This window comes from Erinaceus europaeus, chromosome 7 (assembly GCF_950295315.1).
Source record: "Erinaceus europaeus chromosome 7, mEriEur2.1, whole genome shotgun sequence".
In the NCBI taxonomy this organism is placed as follows: Eukaryota; Metazoa; Chordata; class Mammalia; order Eulipotyphla; family Erinaceidae; genus Erinaceus; species Erinaceus europaeus.
This window is the reverse complement of record NC_080168.1, coordinates 109,002,602-109,027,864: the sequence shown is the minus strand read 5'-3', so window position 1 is coordinate 109,027,864 and position 25,263 is coordinate 109,002,602. Positions and strand designations below refer to the sequence as shown.

The 25,263-nt window shown below is 36.0% G+C and overlaps 2 protein-coding genes across 2 annotated transcripts; both read left to right on the top strand.

Annotated features, from left to right (window-relative positions):
* The first annotated feature begins 9,678 nt into the window (after positions 1-9,678).
* On the top strand, positions 9,679-10,614 carry LOC103109097 (olfactory receptor 6C2-like). The gene has a single exon (XM_007518102.1). It carries the CDS (start codon positions 9,679-9,681, stop codon positions 10,612-10,614), a length of 936 nt encoding a protein of 311 aa, XP_007518164.1.
* Positions 10,615-19,428: 8,814 nt separating this feature from the next.
* LOC103109096 (olfactory receptor 6C75-like) lies at positions 19,429-20,370 on the top strand. The gene has a single exon (XM_007518101.2). The coding sequence runs from the start codon at positions 19,432-19,434 to the stop codon at positions 20,368-20,370; it is 939 nt and encodes a 312-aa protein (XP_007518163.1). The 5' UTR covers positions 19,429-19,431.
* The last annotated feature ends 4,893 nt before the right edge of the window (positions 20,371-25,263 follow it).

The following is a 25,263-nucleotide window of genomic DNA, read 5'->3' as shown; positions in this document are numbered from 1 at the left end:
CATATTCCACTAACAAGGCATCATTCTGGGTCCTATAGACACACTGGTGAACATGTCACATTGATGGGCATGTTATTACTTTAGAACTCTCACAACTACTTCTTTATGAACTACAAGAGGGCAGGGAGGGATAGAATCTGGAGGGGAAGGAGCAGTGGGCATGAAGGTCAGCCAAACTTTTGGTTTTATCTATTTATTTATTTATAAGATATGGAAATAAGAGAAAGTAAGTCAGCATTATTCTGGAATAAGCAATTCTGGGGTTTCAATTCTGGAACTTCTTTTTTTAAAATTTTTATTTGTAAAATGGAAATATTGACCAGACCATAGAATGAGATCGGTACGATTCCACACAATTCCCACCATCAGAACTCCATATCTCATTCCCTCCTTTGATAGCTTGCCTATTCTTTATTTGAAAAAAAATAAATGAGACATGCTTAAATTCTCTGTTTAAGTTTTTACTACGTTTGCTCTTGAAAAGGAAACTATATTTGGATTACATTTCTCTAGAATAAACTATAAAATATTTCCAGAAGGAAATAAGAATGATTTCCCATTTAACCAAATATTATGCATAACAGAAGCAATGAATTCTGGTCAATATTTTGGCTTTAGTTATTGCGCTTATTGTCTGTACCAACTCAAAATTTGAATGTCTTTTCATTCTGTGCATCATCCTAAGGTACTATCCTTTTTTTAATATCAAATGTTAAGCCAGGAGAGGAGGATGGTTAGAGGGAAATTGGTTTATCTTTAAAATGAGATTTAAATCTTTAATAAAACAAGATGTTTGTCCATCTTTATGTCCTGTTGACAATGTTTATAGCAGCTAATGCGTATAGCCAGACACTGATTATCTTATTATGTGTAATAATAAATTAAAAGGTTGTTTTGTCTTTTATTTTTATAAGACTTTTAAAATATCTTATTTAATTGTATTTTAATGAATAGGAATCAAGAGAGGAAGGGGATATAAAGAAGACAATAGAAAGACAGTCAACTACATCCCTCCTTCACCACTTGTGAAGCTCTCCCCCTGTAGATGAGGACCTGGGGCTTGATACTAGGTCCTTGCACATGGTAATGGTACTCACTGCCTGATCACAAAAGATATTTTATCTTGATCCAAAAGATATCATCAGCAAGAGAGCAGCACTCTTTCTTATTGGCACCAGATCCAATCCCCAGTTTTATCATAAGCCAGAGAAAAGAAGTGCTCTAGCTTAAAAAAAAAAAAAAAAAGATGCTTAATTTTATCTTTACTTCACAGATATGTAAATGGAAGCTCATCAGAGTTATTGATGGTTAGAACTAAAATCATGATGTAAATTCATCTCTATGTGCTTACAAAGTCTAATGCTCTAGTGATGGATATTAAATGTTAGAATGCCCTCAAGGTATAATTTAGGAAAAGTTATCAATTTATGAAATGTGAAGTTGTTAAAGAAAATATGGATAACGTGTCATTTCACATAAGCAGACAAAAAATATAAGATACATCTATTAAATAATAAATTATTTATATTTAATATGATTTCACAATAAAGGAGAACTTATACTTTAACATAGAACAACAAAAAGCGAAAGGACTGAGACAAACACACTTATGAAGGGGACTAGGGTGATGGGAACAGTATAACAGTTATGCAAAAGACTTTCCTGCCTGAAGCTCCAACCTCCCAGGTTCATTCCCTCACACACAGCCATAAGCCTGAGTTGAGCAGTGCAATGGGGGGAGTGGGGGGTGGGCGGGGAGGAGTTAACAGGAAACTGGGATTATTTGTGAACTGGTATGTGACATTGAATGTATGACTGCAATGATTATGAATGCTGTCAGACAATACCCCATGAAACCAAAACAGTGCCACCAACTAAAATCAATTATATTTAATACATAACTTAACTTTAAATACCAAGCCACCTTGAGCCTCAGATGCTCCTTTTATCAGTTTTTTTTATTTACATGCTCTGCCCTAATAATTTCCCAAAGTTGCTCTATGACTTAGGTTTCTTGATCAGTAAGCTGTGGTTTCTGAGATCACAGACTCATTCTCATGATTCCTACTAAGGTATTGGAGCCTTCATTTTATTAAGATCACTGTATTTTATTTTCACATAGCTCTGCTCTAATAAGTGAATTCTTCTGCTCTTCACATCATTCTTCTTACAAATACCTACATGATAACCTTTGCAATTGCTACCTATTTCCAAACTGCACTCTCTTCTATTTCCTTGGAGTATTTATAAATAAATAATCAGTTGACTGGATTTCCATTGATCAATTCTTACTTGAGTTCAGTAATGAAATTCTTGGGGCTGGGTAGAGATACACTCAGTTGAGCCTATCAATTACAACACACAGGGAACTTCCCTTTCCCTCTTGATTTTCCTGTCTCTGTCTAATAAATAAATTAATAACTTATTTTTGATTAGTATTTTAATATTGATTTACAAAATTTTATTTTATTTATTTATTTTTTAACTTATTTTATTTAAGAAAGGATTAATTAACAAAACCATAAGGTAGGAGGGGTATAACTCCACACAATTCCCAATACCCAATCCCCATAACCCAGCCCCTCCCATGGTAGCTTTCCAATTCTCTATCCCTCTGGGAGCATGGACCCAGGGTCATTGAGGGTTGCAGAAGGTAGAAGGTCTGGCTTCTGTAATTGCTTCCCTGCTGAACATGGGCGTTGACTGGTCGGTCCATACTCCCAGTCTGCCTCTCTCTTTCCCTAGTAGGGTGTGTCTCTGGGGAAGCTGAGCTCCAGGACACATTGGTGGGATCTTCAATCCAGGGAAGCCTGGCCAGCATCCTGGTGGCATCTGGAACCTGGTGATTGAAAAAAGAGTTAACATACGAGGCCAAACAAATTGTTGAGCAATCATGGGCCCAAATCTTGGAATAGTGGAGAGGAAGTGTTAGGGAGGTACTCACTGCAAACTCTAGTGTACTTCTGCTTTCAGGTATATATTTTGCAGTAGTTTATGGATACGTGTGAACATAAGCTCTCTCTCACAGAAACTGGTGTATATCTAGGTTATGGGACTTTGTTAGAAAGTGAAACACCTGAGATGAAATTAGAGTATACTATAAAAGGAAAGGTCTCACCCGAGTAATGAAGCTGAAGGGTTGTCATTCCACACGTGAAGTCTCTGGACACAGTCTGAGGTGAAGCATGTTGAGGTGGCAATCATTGCGTTAGTTAGGTTGTGATCGGCGGATGCAATATTATTTGGTGTGGACTGGGAGAGGCATACAGGAAAGTGGGCCCTATCCAAGGGTTCCAGGACTGGGGGAAGTAGGGGCTCTATAGTGGAGATGTGAGGTTCCTGCTGTCTTAGGGTTCAAAAGACAATCAATAGTTAATGTTATCATCACATTATTTGGTAATTGGGTTAACTTTGAAAAGTCCTTTTGTTATGGTTTGCTGTACAGTACCCAGTATCCTGTATATAGCTGTGCTATTGGATGCTTCTAATCTACTTGGTCTAGGCTTTTGAGAGAGTCTGCATATCAAATACACAGCCTATATATTAAAAAGATTCAGTTTGTGTTTTGAAAAACTTTGAGACATACAATTTACAAAATTTTAAGGTAACGTGTATAATTCCACACCATTCCCATGACTAGAGTTCTATGTCCTTATTCCTTCTGTTGGAAACTGCATTAGTTCTTCCAAGATCACAGATATGTGTTGATTATTTCTATAACTACATGAAAAATATTGAACACAAAATGAGACGAGTGTAGACAAAGGAAAATGTTAATGTAGTAGCCTGGGGGGGAGGGAGGGTGAGAGCCCCTAGATTATCTAAGTGGGCCCCAATAAATTCACAAGAAAACAAAAAATAAATAACTGAAAAAAACTTAGCAGTATGAGAAGTAAGAAGAAAACAAAAGGACAGCAATATACAAGGAAAAAATTAGAAGCCAAAGAATGCAGTGGCTAGGATAGGGATTAGAGAAGGGGGCTAAGAGGAAGGCTAGAGAATGAAGGTGAAATTCTCTCCAAAATACCAAAGCAGAAGAAATAAATCCCTGACAACTTGGTTTTTAGACTTCTGAACTCAAAGAATTGCAAGAGACTATATCCTTTTTTTTTTTTTTTAGTTTTCCTTTCCTTTTTAAAAAATTTCTTTATTGGGGGATTAATGTTTTACATTTGACAGTAAATACAATAGTTTGTACATGCATAACATTTCTAGATTTTCCACATAACAATACAACCCCCACTAGGTCCTCTGTCATACTTTTTGGACCTGTACTCTCCCCCCACCCACACCAGTCTTTCACTTTGGTGCAATACACCAACTCCAGTTCACATTCTACTTGTGTTTTCTCTTCTGACCTTGTTGTCTTAACTTCTGCCTGAGAGTGAGATCATCCCATATTCAACCCCTATTTCTGACTTATTTCACTTAACATGATTTCTTCAAGCTCCATCCAAGATAGGCTGAAAATGTGAAGTCACCATTTTTAATAGCTGAGTAGTATTCCATTGTGTATATATACCACAACTTACTCAACCATTCATCTGTTGTAGGACACCTGGGTTGCTTCCAGGCTTTGGCTATTAAAAATTGAGTTGCTCTGAACACAGGTATACACAGATCTTTTTGAATGGGTGTACTGGGTTCCTTAGGATATATTCCCAGGAGAGGAATTGAAGGATCATAGGGTAGGTCCATTTCTAGGCTTCTGAGAGTTCTCCAGACAGCTCTCCACATTTTGGGACTATTACTAATCTTTTGTTTATTGTTAAATGTTAGTTGTAATTTGTTTCTATAGTAATTGGAGCTTAATACACTAAAAAATACAAACACATTTATGCTAAAATTTGGAGCAGAGGAGATAGCATAGTAGTTATGCAAAAAGGCTTTCCTGGCTGAGGCTCTGAAGTCACAGACTCAATTCCCCCATACCACCATAAACCAGAGGTGAGCAGTGCTATGGAAAATAGGATAAGATAAGATAAAATAAAAATAAGATAAGATGATAAGAGCAAACATGCCAGAATTGTTGTATAACACATCTGGATTGAATTCAGCTAAATTCTTGACACAGAACTCAAATTGGACCCTCAGATGTATTTCCTCTTCATCACCTTCTATACAAACATTTTTGTGAAAGAATGCAGTTAAAATAGTTAATAAAATGAGGGAGTCGGGCAGGAGCACAGTGGGTTAAGTGCACGTGGCGCCAGCATAAGGATCCCAGTTCAAGCCCTCGTCTCCCTGCCTGCAGGGGAGTCCCTTCACAAGCAGTGAAGCAGGTCTGCAGGTGTCTATCTTTCTCTCCCCCTCTCTGTCTTCCCCTCCTCTCTCCATTTCTTTCTGTCCTACCCAACAACAATGACATCAATAACAACAATAATAACTACAACAATAAAACAACAAGGGCAAAAAAAGGGAATAAATAAATATAAAAAATAATAAAAAGAAAATGATATATAATAAACTAAAACTTCATAGGCTTAGCTAATTTAACATGATTCCTTGATGTTCCATGCAAAATGAGGCAAAGCAGATAACTTCATTATTGTTAACGACTAGATAGTAATCCTTTAAAGATATCTGTGTATTGCACCAAAACAAAGGACACTGGGGAAAGAGGAACAGGGATGGAGTGAAAGGATGCTGGGATCATGATGCCTAATGGTGGAAAGGACCAACTTTGAAAGAGAGAGTCTTTCTCAGAGGCCTTATAACAAGGAGATGTAATAAATTTGTTTCTTTAGGATCTTCCCATACAATATGTCTCAGTTTATGCAGTGTGAGAGTAAAAGAAAGTTAATCTTTTGTTTTACAACTAAATTTTTCTCTTATCCTATTGGTCTTTATTGACTACTATACTCTCTTGTCTCCAAAGACATTGTCTCCAAAGAAGTCATAGTTAAGATAATTTTATCTCAAATTTTAAGAATCATTAGTGAATCTCACCTTGGGTCATGAGGGACTCATTGTTTATTCAAACATCAAGTAAAAGAACTCACAACCCTGAGATATGAGTAGCAACTTTTCCTGAAGCTAGAGATTAGTTAATTAATATATATATATATATATATATATATATGTTTCTTGATTTTTGATGAGGAGTTATAATACTACAGTAATTTGTTCTATTAACTGAAAGTAGATATTCCAGAGCATTACGCTTCTTGGAGTTACTTTTATGGATATGACAGAGGATTCATAAGCAAAATTGGTCATACATATATGGAAAAATATTCATCCCAACTACTTTTTTTAATTTATAAATTAAAAAACAAAATCTCATGTAATTCTACAACCAATAGAAACTATGACTGACAATCATAATGGTAAGTTGAGATGTAATTTGTCATTTTAACTATATTTTCTTTTATGTGACTAAGTTCTCTTGTGCTCTAGAAAAATAGTTCACTAATTTTTTTAGCTGGAAATGTAAATAACAAATTTAGTGAGAATTGTAAAGATACTTATTTATCTATTATTTGCAATTGTAAGAACCAGAACATCACTGTAGCACATGTGACACTGACCATCGAACCAGGGGACTCAAGCTTACAAGTCCAGTGTTCTATTTATTGCACCATGTACCAGGCCACTATGATGAAATTTTAATAAATTCTTTTGTTTCTTTAAAACATGGGATTTCTCTAGACATTAAGTTTTATTTGATACAGATATATATATATATATATATATATATATATATATATATATACACAAACGTACACTCAGATGTGTTTAAATATGATTTTTAATTTTTTTGTATATTTATTTTTTCCCTTTTGTTGCCCTTGTTGTTTTTATTGTTGTTGTAGTTACTGTTGTTACTGATGTCATCATTATTAGGACAGAGAGAAATGGAGAGAGGAAGGGAAGACAGAGAGGGGGAGAGAAAGATAGACACGTGCAGACCTGCTTCACCACCTGTGAAGCAACTCCGCTGCAGGTGGGGAGCCAGGGGCTTGAACCAGGATCCTTACACCGGTCCTTGTGCTTTGCGCCACGTGCACTTAACCCACTGCGCTACCGCCAGACTCCCTCAATGTGATTTTTAAAGCACTAGTTACTATGTAAAAGGAGCCAGGCTTGAGCCCCCCGTCCCCAACTGCAGGGAAGAAGCTATGTGAGTGGTGTAGAAGTGCTGGAAGTATGTCTCTATTGTGCTCTCTCTCTTCCTCACTCTCACCCTGTTACTCTCTGTCTCTATCATAATAAGTATTTAAAGAAAATTTTATTGTTATCCATAAGTCAACTTCATTGTAACTTTATATCATAAAATAAAATATATACTTATATACTTGTGTAAGAATACTCTTCAATTTCTCAGAAGGACACACTGCCTAAAGTTATATGATCATGAGAAATACCAGTCCCAATTTCAAATACATCTTTGAAAGTAAATAAACAAAATTCAGTTAGTCACAATTCACTGAGTTGTTTTTTTAAATTTTGATTTACTATATACTTTGTGATACCTGAGAGAAAAATAAATGTTTTCAGAGCATGTCAGATGGTGAGTGTAGAGTAAGTTTACTCAGCAAGTCTTGCCCAGGAGATTAGAAAGATGGGCAGATGAAAACCAAAAATGAGCAGCATAACTAGCTTTCCTTTATCACAGTTTGATCTAATTTAGCTGCTTAGTGTATTTCTTAATCTGTGTATTGGAGTCTGCCGAATACGTAGTGTTCAGTCAGGAAAATCATAATCCCAGTTTGGTTCTTCTTTCTGTTTAACTTCTTAACTGTATTCTCTCCATAAATAATCAGAATGGATGCTGTCCCTCATCAGTAAAGTAACACATTTGTTTATATAATAAAACAAGTCTACATACAAATAGACCAGGTTCCTTAGCGGAGAGTATAACTCAGTGTAGTCAAAATAGTTTATCCTGTGTGGGGAAACAAACATCATGTGGTTTTACTCAAATGCAGCAGGTAAGAAACTAATAAAAGTGAAAATATATAAGAACCAAATTATTACTTGTTAGAAGAAGCAAGGAGGATACATAATTTCAATTGGAGTCAATTGCATGTTGATGAATGGAAATACACCTTCACAGTAAACATTATAATATAGATGAGGGCCTGGCAGTGGCACACCTGGTTGAGCTCACACATTATGATGCTCAAGGAAGCTCCTCCCCACCTGCAGGGGGGAAGCTTCACAAGCAGTAAGGTTGACCTACAGGTGTCTCCCTTTACCTCCCCCCTCTCTGTCTCCCCTTCCTCTCTTTCAGTTTCTCTCCATCCTATCTAATAAAGGAATAGGGGGAAAATGGCAGCTGGGAACAGTGGATTCATAGCACAGGCACCAAGCCCCAGTGATACCCTGGTATGTATGTATATATATATCACAGTACATATGCATCATATACATTATAAACCAGTGCTATTTCACTTTTCAAAGTATTTGAGCTCCTACAAATACAAGTAATTGCCACTACCTTAAAGCAATCAATGAAAGCACTAGTAATACAAATGCAGAATACAAAGTTCATCTCCCCTAGATTTGCTATCTCGCACACTCTCAATGACAAAATTGCATCAACAGGATTGCTTTGAAGGTAAAACAGAAGACTATTTTTCGCTTTTTATCCAGAGCTATGCACAAAAGTAGAAAAGGCATCTTCTTTGAAAGTAATAGGTATTCAACAACAGATTCCAATATGAAAAAATTTTAACAAAGTTAATATCAAAGTGTTTTGAATTAGAAGTTCAAATAGAAAGGAAAAATAGCTTTGTAGGCAGCTGGTTGAAGAACATGCTACACTATAGGTAATTTCACTTACAAGCATTTTTTGAGCTTCTAGGCTGTGCTAAGTGTATGGGCTATCTTATTAAAAATGACACAAATTTCATGATTTCTGCAGGAGACTATTGTTTCTAAACTATTAATGAGGTAATATGCACTATTCCCTATAGGGGCACAGAGACAATCTAGAGATAGCAGACTTACGGGACAGAATACTTCCCAGGAGGCTTAAAAATAAATTTGAAAGCCAATGGAAGAATGAAAATTACTCAACTGAGTTAAAACAAAACACAGATGTTGTGAACATTGATCAGCTCTGGCTTCTAGTAGTGCAGGGGATTGAGACTGGGACCTTACAGCCTCAGGCATGACAGTCTTTTTGCATTACTATGATGCTATCTACCCCTATCTGAAAAATGTTTACTAAAATGCATTCCACATAGAATGTGCTCAATAAACACAGTCTATAATCTTTATTGAAAGGAGCATATCAGGGGAAGGAAAAAGAAAGCAGGACAATATTGTCAATTTTATTTGTGACACAGTAAATTGTAACCCAGGTGAAATATTCAAATGCAATTGGAGAGCTAGAAAGTCTTTGCCAAATAAAGATACACGTTAGGTACTGCTCATCTGACATATTTCAAAGAATAAGACCTGGTATAGAGAAGATACTAATGTGATGAGAAGTGAAGATAGTTGAAAACACTAGCAAATCAATAAAAATGATCAAAGAAGGGTGTAATCTTTTGAATATTTGAAACCCACAGGAGACCAAAGTAATCCCATAAAGTATACACGTGAAGCATAAATATTTTCAAAGCATAAATATTTTCAAAAAATCTGACTATAACTGATCTCACACTGTTAATCTATAACAAAATGTCTCATTGTTACATGCAGATTTAACAGAAGCCGGGGTGAGCGATGAGAAACAACACAGTAACAACCTTCGTTCTACTGGGACTGACCAATGATCCTCATTTGCAAGTTGTGGTTTTCATCTTTCTCCTTCTCACCTACATGCTGAGCATAACTGGGAACCTGACTATCATCTCCATCATCTTGCTGGATTCCCATCTTAAAACTGCCATGTACTATTTCTTACAAAATTTCTCCTTTTTGGAGATATCATTCACATCTGCTTGCATCCCTAGATACTTATATAATATAGCAACAGGTGATAGTACCATTACTTACAATGCCTGTGCCAGCCAAGTATTTTTTACTGACTTCTTTGGTGTAACTGAATTTTTCCTGCTGGCTGCCATGTCCTATGACCGCTATGTGGCCATTTGCAAACCCCTGCACTATGTGACTATCATGAGTAGCATAGTTTGTAGAAGACTTGTCTTTTGTTGTTGGGTAGCTGGTCTATTTATTATAGCTCCCCCCCTTATCCTAGGTTTAAATCTGGTATTTTGTGATTCTAATATCATTGACCATTTTATCTGTGATGCATCTCCCCTTCTGAAAATCTCTTGCTCAGAAACTTGGTTCATGGAGCAGACTGTTATAATCTGTGCTGTGCTGACCCTCCTTATGACACTTCTGTGTGTGGTTCTGTCCTACATTTATATCATCAAGACCATTTTAAAATTCCCTTCTGCCCAGCAAAAGAAAAAAGCATTTTCCACTTGTTCTTCTCACATGATTGTGGTCTCCATAAGCTATGGCAGTTGCATCTTCATCTATATTAAACCTTCTGCAAAGGAATCAGTAGCTATTAACAAGGGTGTGACGGTGCTCACCACTTCCATAGCTCCAGCACTGAACCCCTTCATTTACACACTGAGGAACAAGCAAGTTAAACAAGCCTTTAGTAACTGGGTGAAAATAATCATGATGATTTCCAAGAAATGAAAGGAAAATGAAGTCAAATTCACAAGAATGATAAACTTGTCAAATCCTCTAATTAATCTAGGTTAATTTATTCAATATGTTTTCATTCTCCCTGGTCTAGTGACATGTTCCTTTCATACCTTGTTAAGTCCTTTCCAAACCAGGATTTAGGTAACATTTTTGATTCCTGAAACACCTGCAAATTGAGATAACCAGAAAGTAAAATTAAAGCAAAAGTTTATCTACAAATTGGGAAGAAAATCTGTTAATACATTTTACACTTTTAAGCAAAAGTGTAGTTGTCATTGTTTCCTCCAGTTCAAATATTTCAGAAGATTAATTCACTAATTCACTTAGCAATGTATACTGGATGCTTCTTTTAGTGAAGATGATGTTTTAGACATTGAAAACAGAATAAAGAACAAATTAAAAAACCTATAATATATATTATAACATTATCTATATTATAGGTTATAATATTATATATTATTATATTATAACCTACTATATAGATAAATTATATTTAAATTACGAAAGAACATCTATAACTAGAATTTAGAAATTACAAGAATTAAATATACATTCCATGATAATAATAAAAATTTAGCTATTATTTGTAAGCCTTTTACAAACCATACACAGTAATTTAAATAGAAGATGGTAAAAGTAAATAACTAAATAGCTATTTTAATATTTTGGTATTAAATATTGTCCATATATATATATATATACTTAGATACTAACAGAAGACATTTCTAAAATAGACAAACACATTCAAGAAACATGGTAAGGTAAAAGAAAGCAATAAGATAAAAATAGCTCAGTATGTGAGAATCTCTGAAAGAGTAGTTTTCAAAAGTATTTATTTTACTTTTGAAATTTACATTATATAAAACTATACATAAAGATATTTATTTTATACATATGACAAAAAATCTATGTTACAAAAACAATACATGTTTATACATTATCTCAAAAAAAATAATTTCCTCAAAAAAAATAATACATTTCCTCAAAAAAAAAAAAAACCTCAGAAATTATTTCTCCACCCACTTCAGTGTAGAAAATTTGAGCCTGCATTGATGCTTGTTCTTATGACTAGTTTTTCATTTTCTTCCTCTTTCTCTCTCTGAAAACACTGTTATTATGTTTCCTTATCTCTTTTCCTTCTGAATTTCAGATCCTTTTGGATCCTCAAAAATCATATGTATATTGACCCAACAGAGTAATTTCTATATGCGTATAATATAATGAAATCAGGATCTCAAAAAGAAAAAAATTTCCACTTGAAAACTTATTGCAGAAATATTCACAATAACAACAAGGTGCAAACAACCTAAATGCCACTTGACTTGTGAATGAATTAAGAAAATTTGTTATAGATGCCAAATGTGATACCATTCCATTTTTCAGAAGAAGAAAATCCACAGTATACAACATTCTGGCATTAGTGACATTATTTTAAATTGAATAAGCTCAAAAAATAAGTATTTCATGATTCCATTTACATCATGTAACAGAAATAGTCAAATTCATAGAAACAAAGATCAGAATTGTGGTTACCTGGAGCTGGAAGAAGGGAGAAATGAGAAATTAATAGTAAGCAGAAATAAAGTTTTAATTATTGTGAATGACCTATTGCAGGCTTTTTTACACAACTGTGCATATAATAAGCAATAATATGAAGTACACTTACAAGTTTTATAGTAGTTCATTCTTTTTTAATATTCATTTATTATTTATTCCCTTTTGTTGCCCTTGTTATTTTATTGTTGTAGCTATAATTGATGTCGTTGCTGTTGGATAGGGCAGAGAGAAATGGAGAGAGGAGGGGAAGACAGAGGGGGGAGAGAAAGAGCCACCTGCAGACCTACTTCACCACTTGTGAAGTGACTCCCCTGCAGGCGGGGAGCTGGCGGCTCAAAACAGGATCCTTATGCTGGTCCTTGGCTTTGCACCACATGCGCTTAACCAGCTGTGTTACCACCCAACTCCCAGTAGTTCATTCTTAGAACATCCAATCCATGACTAAGCTACACTAGAAAATTTCATTCATTCATTCATTCATTCATTCATTCATTCGACAAATAGTTATTGCATATTCCACTAACAAGGCATCATTCTGGGTCCTATAGACACACTGGTGAACATGTCACATTGATGGGCATGTTATTACTTTAGAACTCTCACAACTACTTCTTTATGAACTACAAGAGGGCAGGGAGGGATAGAATCTGGAGGGGAAGGAGCAGTGGGCATGAAGGTCAGCCAAACTTTTGGTTTTATCTATTTATTTATTTATTTATGAGATATGGAAATAAGAGAAAGTAAGTCAGCATTATTCTGGAATAAGCAATTCTGGGGTTTCAATTCTGGAACTTCTTTTTTTTAAAATTTTTATTTGTAAAATGGAAATATTGACCAGACCATAGAATGAGATGGGTACAATTCCACACAATTCCCACCATCAGAACTCCATATCTCATTCCCTCCCTTGATAGCTTGCCTATTCTTTATTTGAAACTTATTCTTAAGGGGCCTCCTCAACCCACTGTGCCACCTCTCAAAGCCACAGAATTTTGATTCTTAATCCAAGCTTTATGCAGAGAGTTCTAGAACTTACTTAAACAGAAAAGACCCTGGGTGGTCAAAGCTCATTGCCTTTTGCCATATGACAACCTACTGTATATCCTCTGAGCAGTGCTACCTTGGGGAGGTGTGACTTGTCAGAAGTTAATATAATAACTTTATTCCCAAAGGTTGGAGAAATACAAATGAAACAGGTCCTGGATTCAACTGCTATTTCTCACTTGTTCTATCTTAAAGATGTCAGTTCTTGGCTCAAAACTTCCTTTTTCTTTTTTTAATTTGGGGAATAATGGTTTACAGAAAAGTACGGTTATTGGTATGTGTGTAAAAGTTCTCAGTTTTTTGCAAAACACCCCCCACATACCTAGGTCCTCCTTCACCACCACAGACTAGTACCTAAAAGCCAACCCCTCCCCAGGCCTATACTTTGGTCCAGTACACCAAACACAGTCCAGTCTGCAATGTGTTTCCACTTCTGTCCTTAGTTATCAGCTTATGTCTATGAGTGAGATCATCCATATTCACTCTTCTCTCACTTAACATGATTCCACCCAAGGTGAGGTGAAGGAGGTGAATTAATTATTCTTAAGTTGAGTAGTATTCCACCGTGTATATATACCACAACTTACTTAGCCACTCATCTGTTGGAAGACACTTGGGTTGGTTTCAGGTTTGAGTTATTATAAATTGTGCTGCTATGAACATAGGAATACACATATCCGTTTGGATGAGTGTGTTTGATTCTTTAGGATATATCCCCAGGAGATAAATTGCTGGGCCATAGGGTACTTCCATTTCTAGACTTTTGAGAGTTCTCCAGACTGTTTTCTGCAGGTTTTTTTTTTTGATTGATTGATTGATTTAATAATGAAGGACAAGACTACAGTACAAGAGGGGCACAATTCCCACCACCAGAGTTCCATATTCCATCCCCTCTGTTGGAAACCTTCCCACTCTATCCTTCAGGGAGTAAGGACCCAGGATCATTATGGGGTGCAGAAGGTGGGAGGTCTGGCATCTGCAATTTTCCCTCCACTGGATTTGACTTCTTCTCTTCCAATCTGTATCCCTTTAATTCCACTGGGCCTATTCACATTTCAACCAGCAGTTCAGGTTTCCTTAGCCCCTACACCCTCCCCAACATTTGTTGTTGCTATTTGCTAGACAGGGCTGCCCACTATCACCATTACTATTCATCATTGTATTGTAACTTCTTCCCCCCCCCCCCTCCAGGGTTATTGCTGGGCTCGGTGCCTGCACCATGAATCCATCGCTCCTGGAGGCCATTTTTCCCCCTTTTTGTTGCCCTTGTTGTAGCTTCGTTGTGGTTATTATTATTGCCCTTGTTGACGCAATTCGTTGTTGGATAGGACAGAGAGAAATGGAGAGAGGAGGGGAAGACAGAGAAGGGGAGAAAGATAGACACCTGCAGACCTGCTTCACCGCCTGTGAAGCGACTCCCCTGCAGGTGGGGAGCCGGGGGCTCGAACTGGGATCCTTACGCCGGTCCCTGCGCTTTGCGCCACATGCGCTTAACCCACTGCGCCACCGCCCGAACCCCGTGTTGTAACTTCTTATGATAGCAATAAGCCAAGAGAAAAGAATTAAAGGGATTCATATTGGGATAGAAGAAGTCAAACTGTCACCATTTGTAGATGATATAATAGTACACATATAAAAACCTAAGGAATCCAGCAGGAAGCTCCTGGAAATTACCAGACAATATAGTAAGGTTACAAAATTAACATAGCAAAAGATGGTCACATACACTTACACAAACACTCGGTTAGAAGAAGAAAGCCAGAATTCAGTCCCATTCACTATAGCAGCAAAAACAATAAAACGTCTACAATTAACCTAGCAAAAGAAGTGAAAGACTTGTAAACTGAAAATTATGAATGACTATTCAAGGAAATAGAAAAAGATGCAGAGCAGTGAAACATGCTAATTATGTTCTTAGCCGTATGCCAATTACATCCCAAAATCCTATTCACATGCAGGTTCACAACATATATGTACCACAACTTTCTTAACCACTTATCTGTTCTTAGGAATTGGGCTGTTTCCCTATTTGGGCTATTACATTACAAATAGTGCTATTATGAACACAAGTGTACATAGATTTTTTTTTTTTTTTGGATAAGTGTTTTTGTTTTCTTGGGATAGATCTCTAGAGAGGGAATAAGGGAATGGCTGCTGTGCAGATGGTCCAGATTGTTTTCCACAAGGACTGAACAATTTACACTGCCACCAACAGTGTAGAGATGTTCCCCCACACCCTCAGCAATACTTGCACAGGAGAGCTGGGTTATACACTGCTATGGATTATAATACTATTTTTAAGAATTGTTTCAGTATAAGTTCAAATGGGAGAACTGTTAAGTTTTGATTTATCAATTATTTTATCTCTTTAACATTTTTATGGGGATTAATGGTTTACAATATCAACTTTTTTTTCCTTTTTTAAAAATTTCTTTATTGGGGTATTAATGGTTTACAGCTGACGGTAAATACAATACTTTGTACATGCAAAGTATCAACTTTTCTTAATAGATGCAATAATCTTAGAAGTGTATCAGAACTACAGATAATCATGTAACAGAAGTTAATTGCATAGCTATTAATTATCAGAATGCTATCTTTCTGAATGAGAGCTTTGGTATTTTCCTGGTAGAACTTTTCAATCAGTAGGAATTAGCACCCTGGATCTCTTCTCAGTTTTGTCATCTGATGGCCTCCATTGTACATGTAGATACCTAGTTCTTGACATTCTATAATGAGGATATTAGTGATACTATACTGCATTTCTTTTTCCACTCCATGGGTTTTCTGTTCTTTTAATAATAGATAATTCAAGAGTTGGAAAATACTGTACCATTATTATATCTAATACATCTGAAAGATATGTCACAGCTGCTAATTTCAGATTAACTTCTTATATTTGTTAAAGCACTAGAAACTTCCTGATTTATACTCCTTGCACACAACTCTCATATCTTCATTTAATCTCATACATCATTCCATCCAATGTTTCTTTAGTTCTTAAAGTACAACTCTCCTTGCATTGGATTTAATGTGCTAAAAGCATTATTTCTACATCAATTTGCTTGAAGCATGCCACAACACATGATAATCTGAGTAACTTTTCAGTCATCTGAATAATAATTTTCAGAATGATTTTGTTAAGGGTAGTAAAGATAATGTATTTTTACATTATTAGCCTGAGATAATAAATTATTAGAAATAAAACCAATATGATCATGGCCTATCAATTTTTCTTCCTCACATCTTATTCCAATCTGCTATAAAAGCTGTATTTACTGTATATTAGTGTCTTTTGATCATTAATCCCATGGGAAAGTTTCATTTGTGTTGTTTTGTTTCTTTGTGTTTCACCATGGAATCCCTTGAGCATCTAATTAATTAAATAATAAAAGAACACTCACAGATTGAACATGTTAATTTAACAAAGAAATGACTCCTTTCTTGGAGGAGATGTCAGCATTTTTTATGATATTCTGAGGCATTTTTTTATTTCTAGATGTAAAAAATAAGGCATTTTGCATTAATAAAATATATACTATCATTTGGTTAGAGTCACCATAAGTGCTAAGGAATTCATCTTAATATGAGTAAGTTAAATGTAGCAGTTTATACTATACACATATGAAATTTAGTCTAAATTCAAGCTTATATTTAATATAATGGTAGATAGTGGAAATTTTACTGAAGAACAGATTACACTAACTTTCTCGTGAGTTGAAACGTAAAAATTATTTTTCATTTGTTTCTTATAATAATATTTTCTAGACTGAGTGAATTCATAATCTACTACTAGATGTTTTCCCCTCATTTTCACCTATAGAGGAAAATACAGTAAAATATAGAAACTAAGGTAAGTTCCTTAGAGTATGGAACTTTCATTTTTAATTATAAATTTGTGATCTTGTAGAAATCCAAGGCAGATAGTTATAAGAAGTTAGATTTTTCTTTTTAGTAATTTTAGATAATTTTGCTGTGAAACTATAAAATGTACAAAGGGTACACTCTTATAAAATGTGCGTAACTATCCTCATATTATTGACTCCATAAATTTAATTTAGCAAAGGATACAATGAAAGAAGACTAGTAAAATGTTAATCTCTAGACATATTTAATCTGTGACCATCAAATTTCACTTAGAAATCTCTTTCAGTTTGATTATGACTTCCTAGTGAATTATTTTTCTATTCATCAGTTTAAAAATATGACTGTATAAGAAAATGCTGGTGAAAAGAAATAATATGTAAACAAGATTTTTTTCTTTTAGCAGTGAATAAACATAAGATTACTCTAGACAGAGACAGTATCATAAATGACTCTAAATCCTTTCTCACTTAATTCTGTAAATTACTGAGATATTAGACAAACAGTCTCAAGTCCAAGTTTATTAAATCAGATTAGGAATAAATTACCAAGGAAGCAATATGTACTTGTTCTGAGCAAGCATACATTTTTGGCAGAAAAGAAGTAAAGTAAAATTGTTAGGTAATTTTATTCATAGGTACATAGTAGATTTTAAAATACAATTAAAAAGTCATATTTTAAATTAACAAAGGAAAGAATGGCATCACTAAGAGTTCAAATTTCACAGAAAAGGTAACTCTAAAAAGAAGAATCATTTGTAACTATTTATAATTTGAATTTTATTAATTTTGATTTTGGTTTTTGTCTCTTAGAGACTATGTTAGTGGCAAACTCCATATTGAAATAGCCCACTGGTACATATATGACCAACACAAAACACTGAAAAAGTAGGAGGAAGACGAGGAAATAGAGGGGAGCAGCAGCAGAATTTGCTATATGTTTCAACATTGTAGCCAATTTATATAATCAGTCTATGCAGTCTGAAATCACGATATAAAGCAAACAAAGGTTTGTATCTTTTTAATTCTGCAATGATTTCTATTTGCTATAATCTAAAATTATTTTTACCCTTAAAATATTGTCAACTATTTTAAGTGTGATCTTAAAGGTAAAATTTAGATAGTAGCTCATTTCTATAGAAAGGATTCAATTTTATATACAAAAAAAAATAATAATCGGTCTTAGTTCTTTTAACTCTATAATGCTGTGAACATGTTCTATGATTTTTAACATCATATAAACTTTCTAATTTGCCATACAATTTCATGGACTTAAATTATGTTTTTATTGATATCATTCATGAAGCAGTACTGAAAACAATAGTAGCCTTCAGCTTACTGTGTCATATTATATGTACTTTCTTTTATATATATATATATATATATATATGTACTTTCTTAAGAAAAAGTGTGATTCCTACAAAATGTCCATAGAATTTCAGTGAATTGATGAAAATTCTGATATTTGTCTATGTATTCAACGACCTTGTAGTGAATATTCAGTGTGATAATGTTAAACAAGAGCAAAGTTATTTTTAAACACAAAGTTGTGTTTAGAAGGCTTTTACTATTCATGTGATTTCAGTTACTCTATTTTAAACATAGATTGCATGAATAGTATCTGTGTTTGATAGATGCATCTCCTGCTAGCATAGTTAAGTAAATTTGGGACAATTGTGCTATGGAGGAAAAAGGGGGAAATTAATTCCCAAAGAAATTACTAATACAAAACATTACAATTGAACTATAAACTTGCACACTTAATAAATGCAAATGCCTATACTTTACCTAAGTACTGCCTCAAGCACTTATCTTTGTCTTCACCAATTTTCTAGGATTTGATATATATCCCAGACTAATTCTTTAATGTCCTTCATTCCCATTGCTAGAAGTGGAGGTATTAGTACTCTACTGTCAAGGAGGTTACTGAAGATACTAATGAAAAAAAAAATGTAAGGAAATCTCTAAAGATAATATCAAGCACATTGTTGGTCAGTAATTACTAGCTTTTCTTTCACCATCTTTCTATCAAACATTAATTCAATCTAATAGATGATTATAATTCTTCTAACTCTTTTTTGTTTAATCCCCCCCCCCCCCCGAGCTTCAAGCCCACTTCTGGCTGACTAATTTTTTCCCTTTCAATCACAGAGTAAAACAGAAGGAGTCAGAGCAGAAGAAAGATACAGAGAGAAAAGGAAAGACGCCACATCATCCCACCACTCATGAATTTTCCTCCATGCATGGCATGCCATGTGGTGTCAGGTGCTCAAATGTCATTTGTTGTGCATGGTGAAGTGTACTTTCTCCAGTGAGTTATCTTGGCAAAAACCATAAGAGAGAAATGAGGAATCATTCAATGTGGACAGAGTTCATTCTTTTGGGTCTGACAGATGACCCTAAGATGCAAATTGTAATTTTTGTCTTTCTCTTTTTGACCTACATGTTGAGTGTGACAGGAAACCTAACCATCATCATACTCACTCTGCTGGATTCCCACCTTAAGACACCCATGTATTTCTTCCTACGGAATTTCTCCTTTTTAGAAGTGTCCTTCACATCTGTATGTATTCCAAGGTTCTTAGTGAGCCTTGTGACAAAGGAGAGAACTATTTCCTATATGAGTTGCATGACTCAGCTGTTTTTCTTTATTTTCTTGGGAGTAACTGAATTTTATCTTCTAGCTGCTATGTCCTATGATCGTTACGTGGCCATATGTAAACCCCTGCATTATACCACCATCATGAGCAACAGAGTTTGCTACCAGCTTGTTCTCAGCTCTTGGGTAACTGCATTCCTGATTATCTTTCCTCCAGTGATCATGGGACTCAAGTTGGAATTCTGTGATTCCAATACCATTGATCATTTCATTTGTGATTCTTCTCCCATCTTGCAGATTTCATGTTCAGACACACATTTCCTGGAGCTGATGTCTTTTATGCTGGCAGTGGTAACATTAATGGTCACACTATTGTTAGTGATTCTCTCCTATGGCTACATCATCAAGACAATTCTTAAATTTCCTTCTGCTCAACAAAGGTCCAAAGCCTTTTCGACCTGTTCTTCCCATATGATTGTAGTCTCCATCTCTTATGGTAGCTGCATCTTCATGTACATAAAACCATCAGCAAATGACAGAGTAACTTTAAGCAAAGGAGTGGCCGTGCTCAATACTTCAGTTGCCCCTTTATTAAATCCTTTCATTTATACCCTAAGAAACCAGCAAGTGAAGCAGGCTTTTAAGAACATGGTCCAGAAAGTTTTATTTTCATCAAACAAATGATTGCATTCTAGAAAGTATAATAAAATTAAATGTTTTATATTGGTTTACTGTATAAATCTATACATATTTTCATATTAGATGTATCTCTCCTTTTTTGTCTTCATGCCCTTCTGTCTAGATCTATTCTACAAGCTTGTTTTTTTTTTAACAGTTTAAGAAACTTTTTATTTTGGGAGTCGGGCTGTAGCGCAGCGGGTTAAGCGCAGGTGGCGCAAAGCACAAGGACCGGCATAAGGATCCCGGTTTGAACCCCGGCTCCCCACCTGCAGGGGAGTCACTGCACAGGCGGTGAAGCAGGTCTGCTGGTGTCTATCTCTCCTCCTCTCTGTCTTCCCCTCCTCTCTCCATTTCTTTCTGTCCTATCCAACAACGACAACAACAATAATAACTACAACAATAAGACAACAAGGGCAACAAAAGGGAATAAATAAATAAAATAAATATTCAAAAAAAAAGAAACTTTTTATTTTATTTTATTTTATTTGCCTCCAGGGCTATTGCTAGGGCTCGGTGCCTGCACTACAAATCTACTGCTCCTGGAGGCTATTTTTTCCCATTTTATGGCCCATGTTGTTGTTGTTATTGTTATTGTTGACAATGATGTTGTTGCTGGATAGGACAGAGAGAAATCAAGATTGGAGGGGAAGGCAAAGAAAGGGAGAGAAAGCCACCTGCAGACCTGCTTCACCACTTATGAAGAGAAACCCCTGCAGATAGGGAGCCGGGGGGCTCCAACCGGGATCCTTACCCCAGTCCTTGCGCTTTGCGCCATGTGTGGTACCAACTGACCCCCAAGAAATGTTTGATTTTCACTGCAGTTTATTTCACACATCATAGATACACAGCTGATATATTTAGCAACTGGGGAGATCTCTTGTAAGTTTAGTGTTTGAGTGTCTCATGTGATATCGCAGATTCAAGACCAACACTGCATGTTCCCCCAACAGAGCAGTGCTTTGGTCACATTCTTTCTCTTATAAAAGAAATAAATAAATTATTTTTAACAAAAACTTAAAATGAAAGTATAAGAAGTTGGAAAAGAAAAGAACAAAAAGTGGTTGAAGCACAGAACTTTGGTGAAGGGTACACTATGTGTGAGTACAAAAACGCTCCTGAAGTCTTGTAATCTTTTCATAACACTGTTAAATCACTTGTAAATTGAAGTCAAAAGCTGTTAATGGTATTCTGTATGACTTTGCAAGTTAAATGCCTTTCCAGACACTGGTAAGTAAATGGGATGTTTGTAGCAAGAACCTTATTTTAAAACAGAAATGACTATTCGAAACAAGTCACAACATCAAGGAACTACTTCAGTAATAGGCATGGCATTCCTAAAGCAATAGGCATCTGAATATAATCTTTCCTAAGTGTTATTCTTAATGTGTAAGGAGAATGAATAGATACTAAAGCAAATCAAAGTAATGTATCATCTATGATCATTTTATCAAATAGCAAATATGATAAGAATGCATCTTGATCATTATACATGTGATTCATTTTTTAAAAGGGTGAATCAAATACTCTGATCAAAACTGAAAATGCACGGTTCTCTGTTTTGTATCTTTGTGGCTCTGGAGTTTTTCATATGCATGATTTCACCCATCCTGGGAAGACTTTATCACTCTTTTTATTTTAAAGTGAGATGGAGAGACACCATACATAGCAAGCCAGTTTCCCTCAACGCTTTGTCCCTCCCATGTGGTGAGGGCTAGGACTCGGGTCACCCTTACTTCAAGGCATATGCTCAGCTAGGTCAGTTATCCTCTGCTCAGCCTGAATTCTTATTTAAATTACTGCTTTGAAATTCTGACAGTATGCCCAGTCTCTCAGTGAAATGAGTATAAGAAATGGTTTCCGAGGAATATGAAATAGTTCACTAAGCGCCAGCATCACACAGGAACACCGTGGACAGCCATAGGTTGATGGTAAACAGTGTCCTAGTGTCTCTCCTGTCTCTATGTCTATCTCTCTCTCCTCTTAACTTAAAAAAAATAATGAGGGGGGAAGATGGCGGACTGAGAAACTGCTAACAGCGTGTTCTCTAATCACATCTTCTAGAAACGGTAGGATTTTCTGCCTTTAGCAGGCCTGTCAATAAGGGATGACACCAAAGAGGTGATTATAATTTAATTTGGGTTAAGAATTAGAGTAAAGGTGACACGGACTAGCGGGGCTCCAGACTTCCCAGGCGGCGCCAGGCAAGGCGAGTGCGCCCGGCATTGTCCTCCGCCCGGGAAGGCGGCTCCTCCACCAGTTGCAGGGCGCGTCGGGCAGAGGACCCGGAGAGAGCACTTTAGCTCGGGGGCTTTCTCTTGGGAGTCTCTAGGGACCACGACGACCCTGAGGGTGGATCCAAAGACTTCTTGAGTATAGCTCTCATTGGATCAAAAGACTTGGAGCTAGTTTTCATTTTCAAGAAATCCTTTAAAAAAGTCTGGAGGGGGGGTTTCCCGGAAGATGGCGGACGGAGAAGCTGCTAGCCTCTGAGCTCCAAACGCACTCCCCTAGAGACTATAGGATTTTCTGCCTTTAGCAGGCCAGCCAATAAGGTGTACTTAGACACCAAGGAGGTGACTATAACTTAATTTGGGTTAAGAATTAGAGTAGGGAAAAACATTCTTTTTTCTTCCTTTTAATTTTCAAGCATACATCTTTCCCGCCGCCCCCCCCCCCATAAGCAGTCCCTGGGACCAGCTCCTAGCAGGATACCCCATACCACCAAACAGGGTTTGTTTGTTTTTTTAATTCACTGATACACATTTGGGAAGTTCTTTGCACTGCTCTTTAATTACAAATCTTCTTCTTATCTTCTCCCTTTTCTCTCTCTTATCTCTCTCTCTCTCTTTTTTTTTTTTTTAATCTTGTCATACACTTCTTCTTTCCTCTAGCCTTTCTGAATTTGTGAATTACTTTGGGGAAGAAATCTGACTCAGAGTGGACTCTCTATGTGTGTTTCTCTGCTCTAGTTCCCTTTCCCCTCTTGTTACCCCTAGAATATACACTGGATAGTGGATTTGCATAACTGTCTATTCTTGCTATCCTCTCTTTCTTTTCTCTTTCTTCACTGGGATTTGGTTACTATTTTTTCACGGACTGGAGAAATTTTTTGGCTAACTGGTAACGATTAAACTACTTCAATACTTACTTCAGTTGCTACTGTAATTCCGGAGGTTGGTGAGTGCAATTGTCATAAAGGTATTTAGTACAGTGTTACTTGTACTCAAGAAACAACAACTGAGGAACAACAGAGCATAAAAAAAGAGAGAAACACATAAATAAAAAAATGGGTAGATTAAAAACAAATAAAACTGCTACCCCAATGAATGAAGACAAAAGCCCAGAAGAAACTACAAATCAGTCAGAAGTAACCATAGATAAGAAAAGTATGCAAGCAATAATAAACTTATTAATCACAGAAATGAAAACAACATTGGAGGAAAGGAATGGCAGTATTAGGGAAACAACAGTTGAGACCCACAAGGAAAATAATGATTATCTTGAGGCGAAAGCTGAAATAGCTGTAATGAAGAAAGAAGCTGAGGCAAGGGAGAGCAGACTATCAGAAGCAGAAAACAGAATTAGTCAGACAGAGGATGAGTTAGAGAAAACTAAGAAAGAGGTGAAAGAGCTTAAAAAGAGATTGAGAGACACTGAAAACAACAACAGAGACATATGGGATGATATCAAAAGAAGTAACATTCGTATAATTGGCCTGCCAGAGGAAGAAAGAGAGGAAGGGGAAGCAAACATTCTAGAGGAAATAATACAAGAAAACTTCCCAGACCTGAATAACAGAAAGGATATCAAGGTTCAAGAGGCCCAGAGAGTACCAAACAGAATCAACCCAGACTTGAAGACACCAAGACACATCATAGTCACAATAAGAAGAAGTAAGGATAAAGAAAGGATCCTAAAGGCTGCAAGAGAGAAACAAAAAGTCACATACAAGGGCAAAACCATAAGATTATCTGCAGATTTCTCCACTCAAACTCTAAAAGCCAGAAGGGAGTGGCAAGATATCTATCGAGCCCTGAATGAAAAAGGGTTTCAACCAAGGATAATATATCCTGCTAGACTTTCATTCAAGCTAGATGGAGGGATCAAAACCTTCTTAGACAAACAACAGTTAAAGGAGGCAACCATCACCAAGCCGGCCCTGAAAGAGGTACTAAAAGACCTCTTATAAACAAGAACATCACTATAATACTTCCAATATATCAGAGAAAACAAATTGTTTTTTAGAACAATGGCACTACAATACATTAAATCCATAATATCAATAAATGTCAATGGCTTAGACTCACCCATCAAAAGGCACAGGGTGGGGGGATGGATCAGAAAACATAACCCAACCATATGCTGCTTGCAAGAATCCCATCTGTCACAACAAGATAAACACAGACTTAAAGTGAAAGGATGGAAAACTATCATACAGGCTAATGGTCCACAAAAAAGGGCAGGAACAGCCATTCTCATCTCAGACACGATAGATTTTAAATTAAATAAAGTAATAAAAGATAGGCAAGGACATTACATAATGATTAGAGGATCAATCAGCCAAGAAGACTTAACAATTATTAACATCTATGCACCCAACGAGGGACCATCTAAATACATTAAGCATCTACTGAAAGAATTTCAAAAATACATCAATAGTAATACAATAATAGTGGGAGACTTCAATACCCCACTCTCACACTTAGACAGATCAACAAAGCAGAGAACCAATAAAGATACAAGAGAATTGAATAAAGAGATTGACAGACTAGACCTCTTGGACATTTTCAGACTCCTCCACCCCAAAAAACTGGAATACACCTTCTTTTCAAATCCACATAACACATACTCAAGGATAGACCACATGTTAGGCCACAAAGACAGCATCAGTAAATT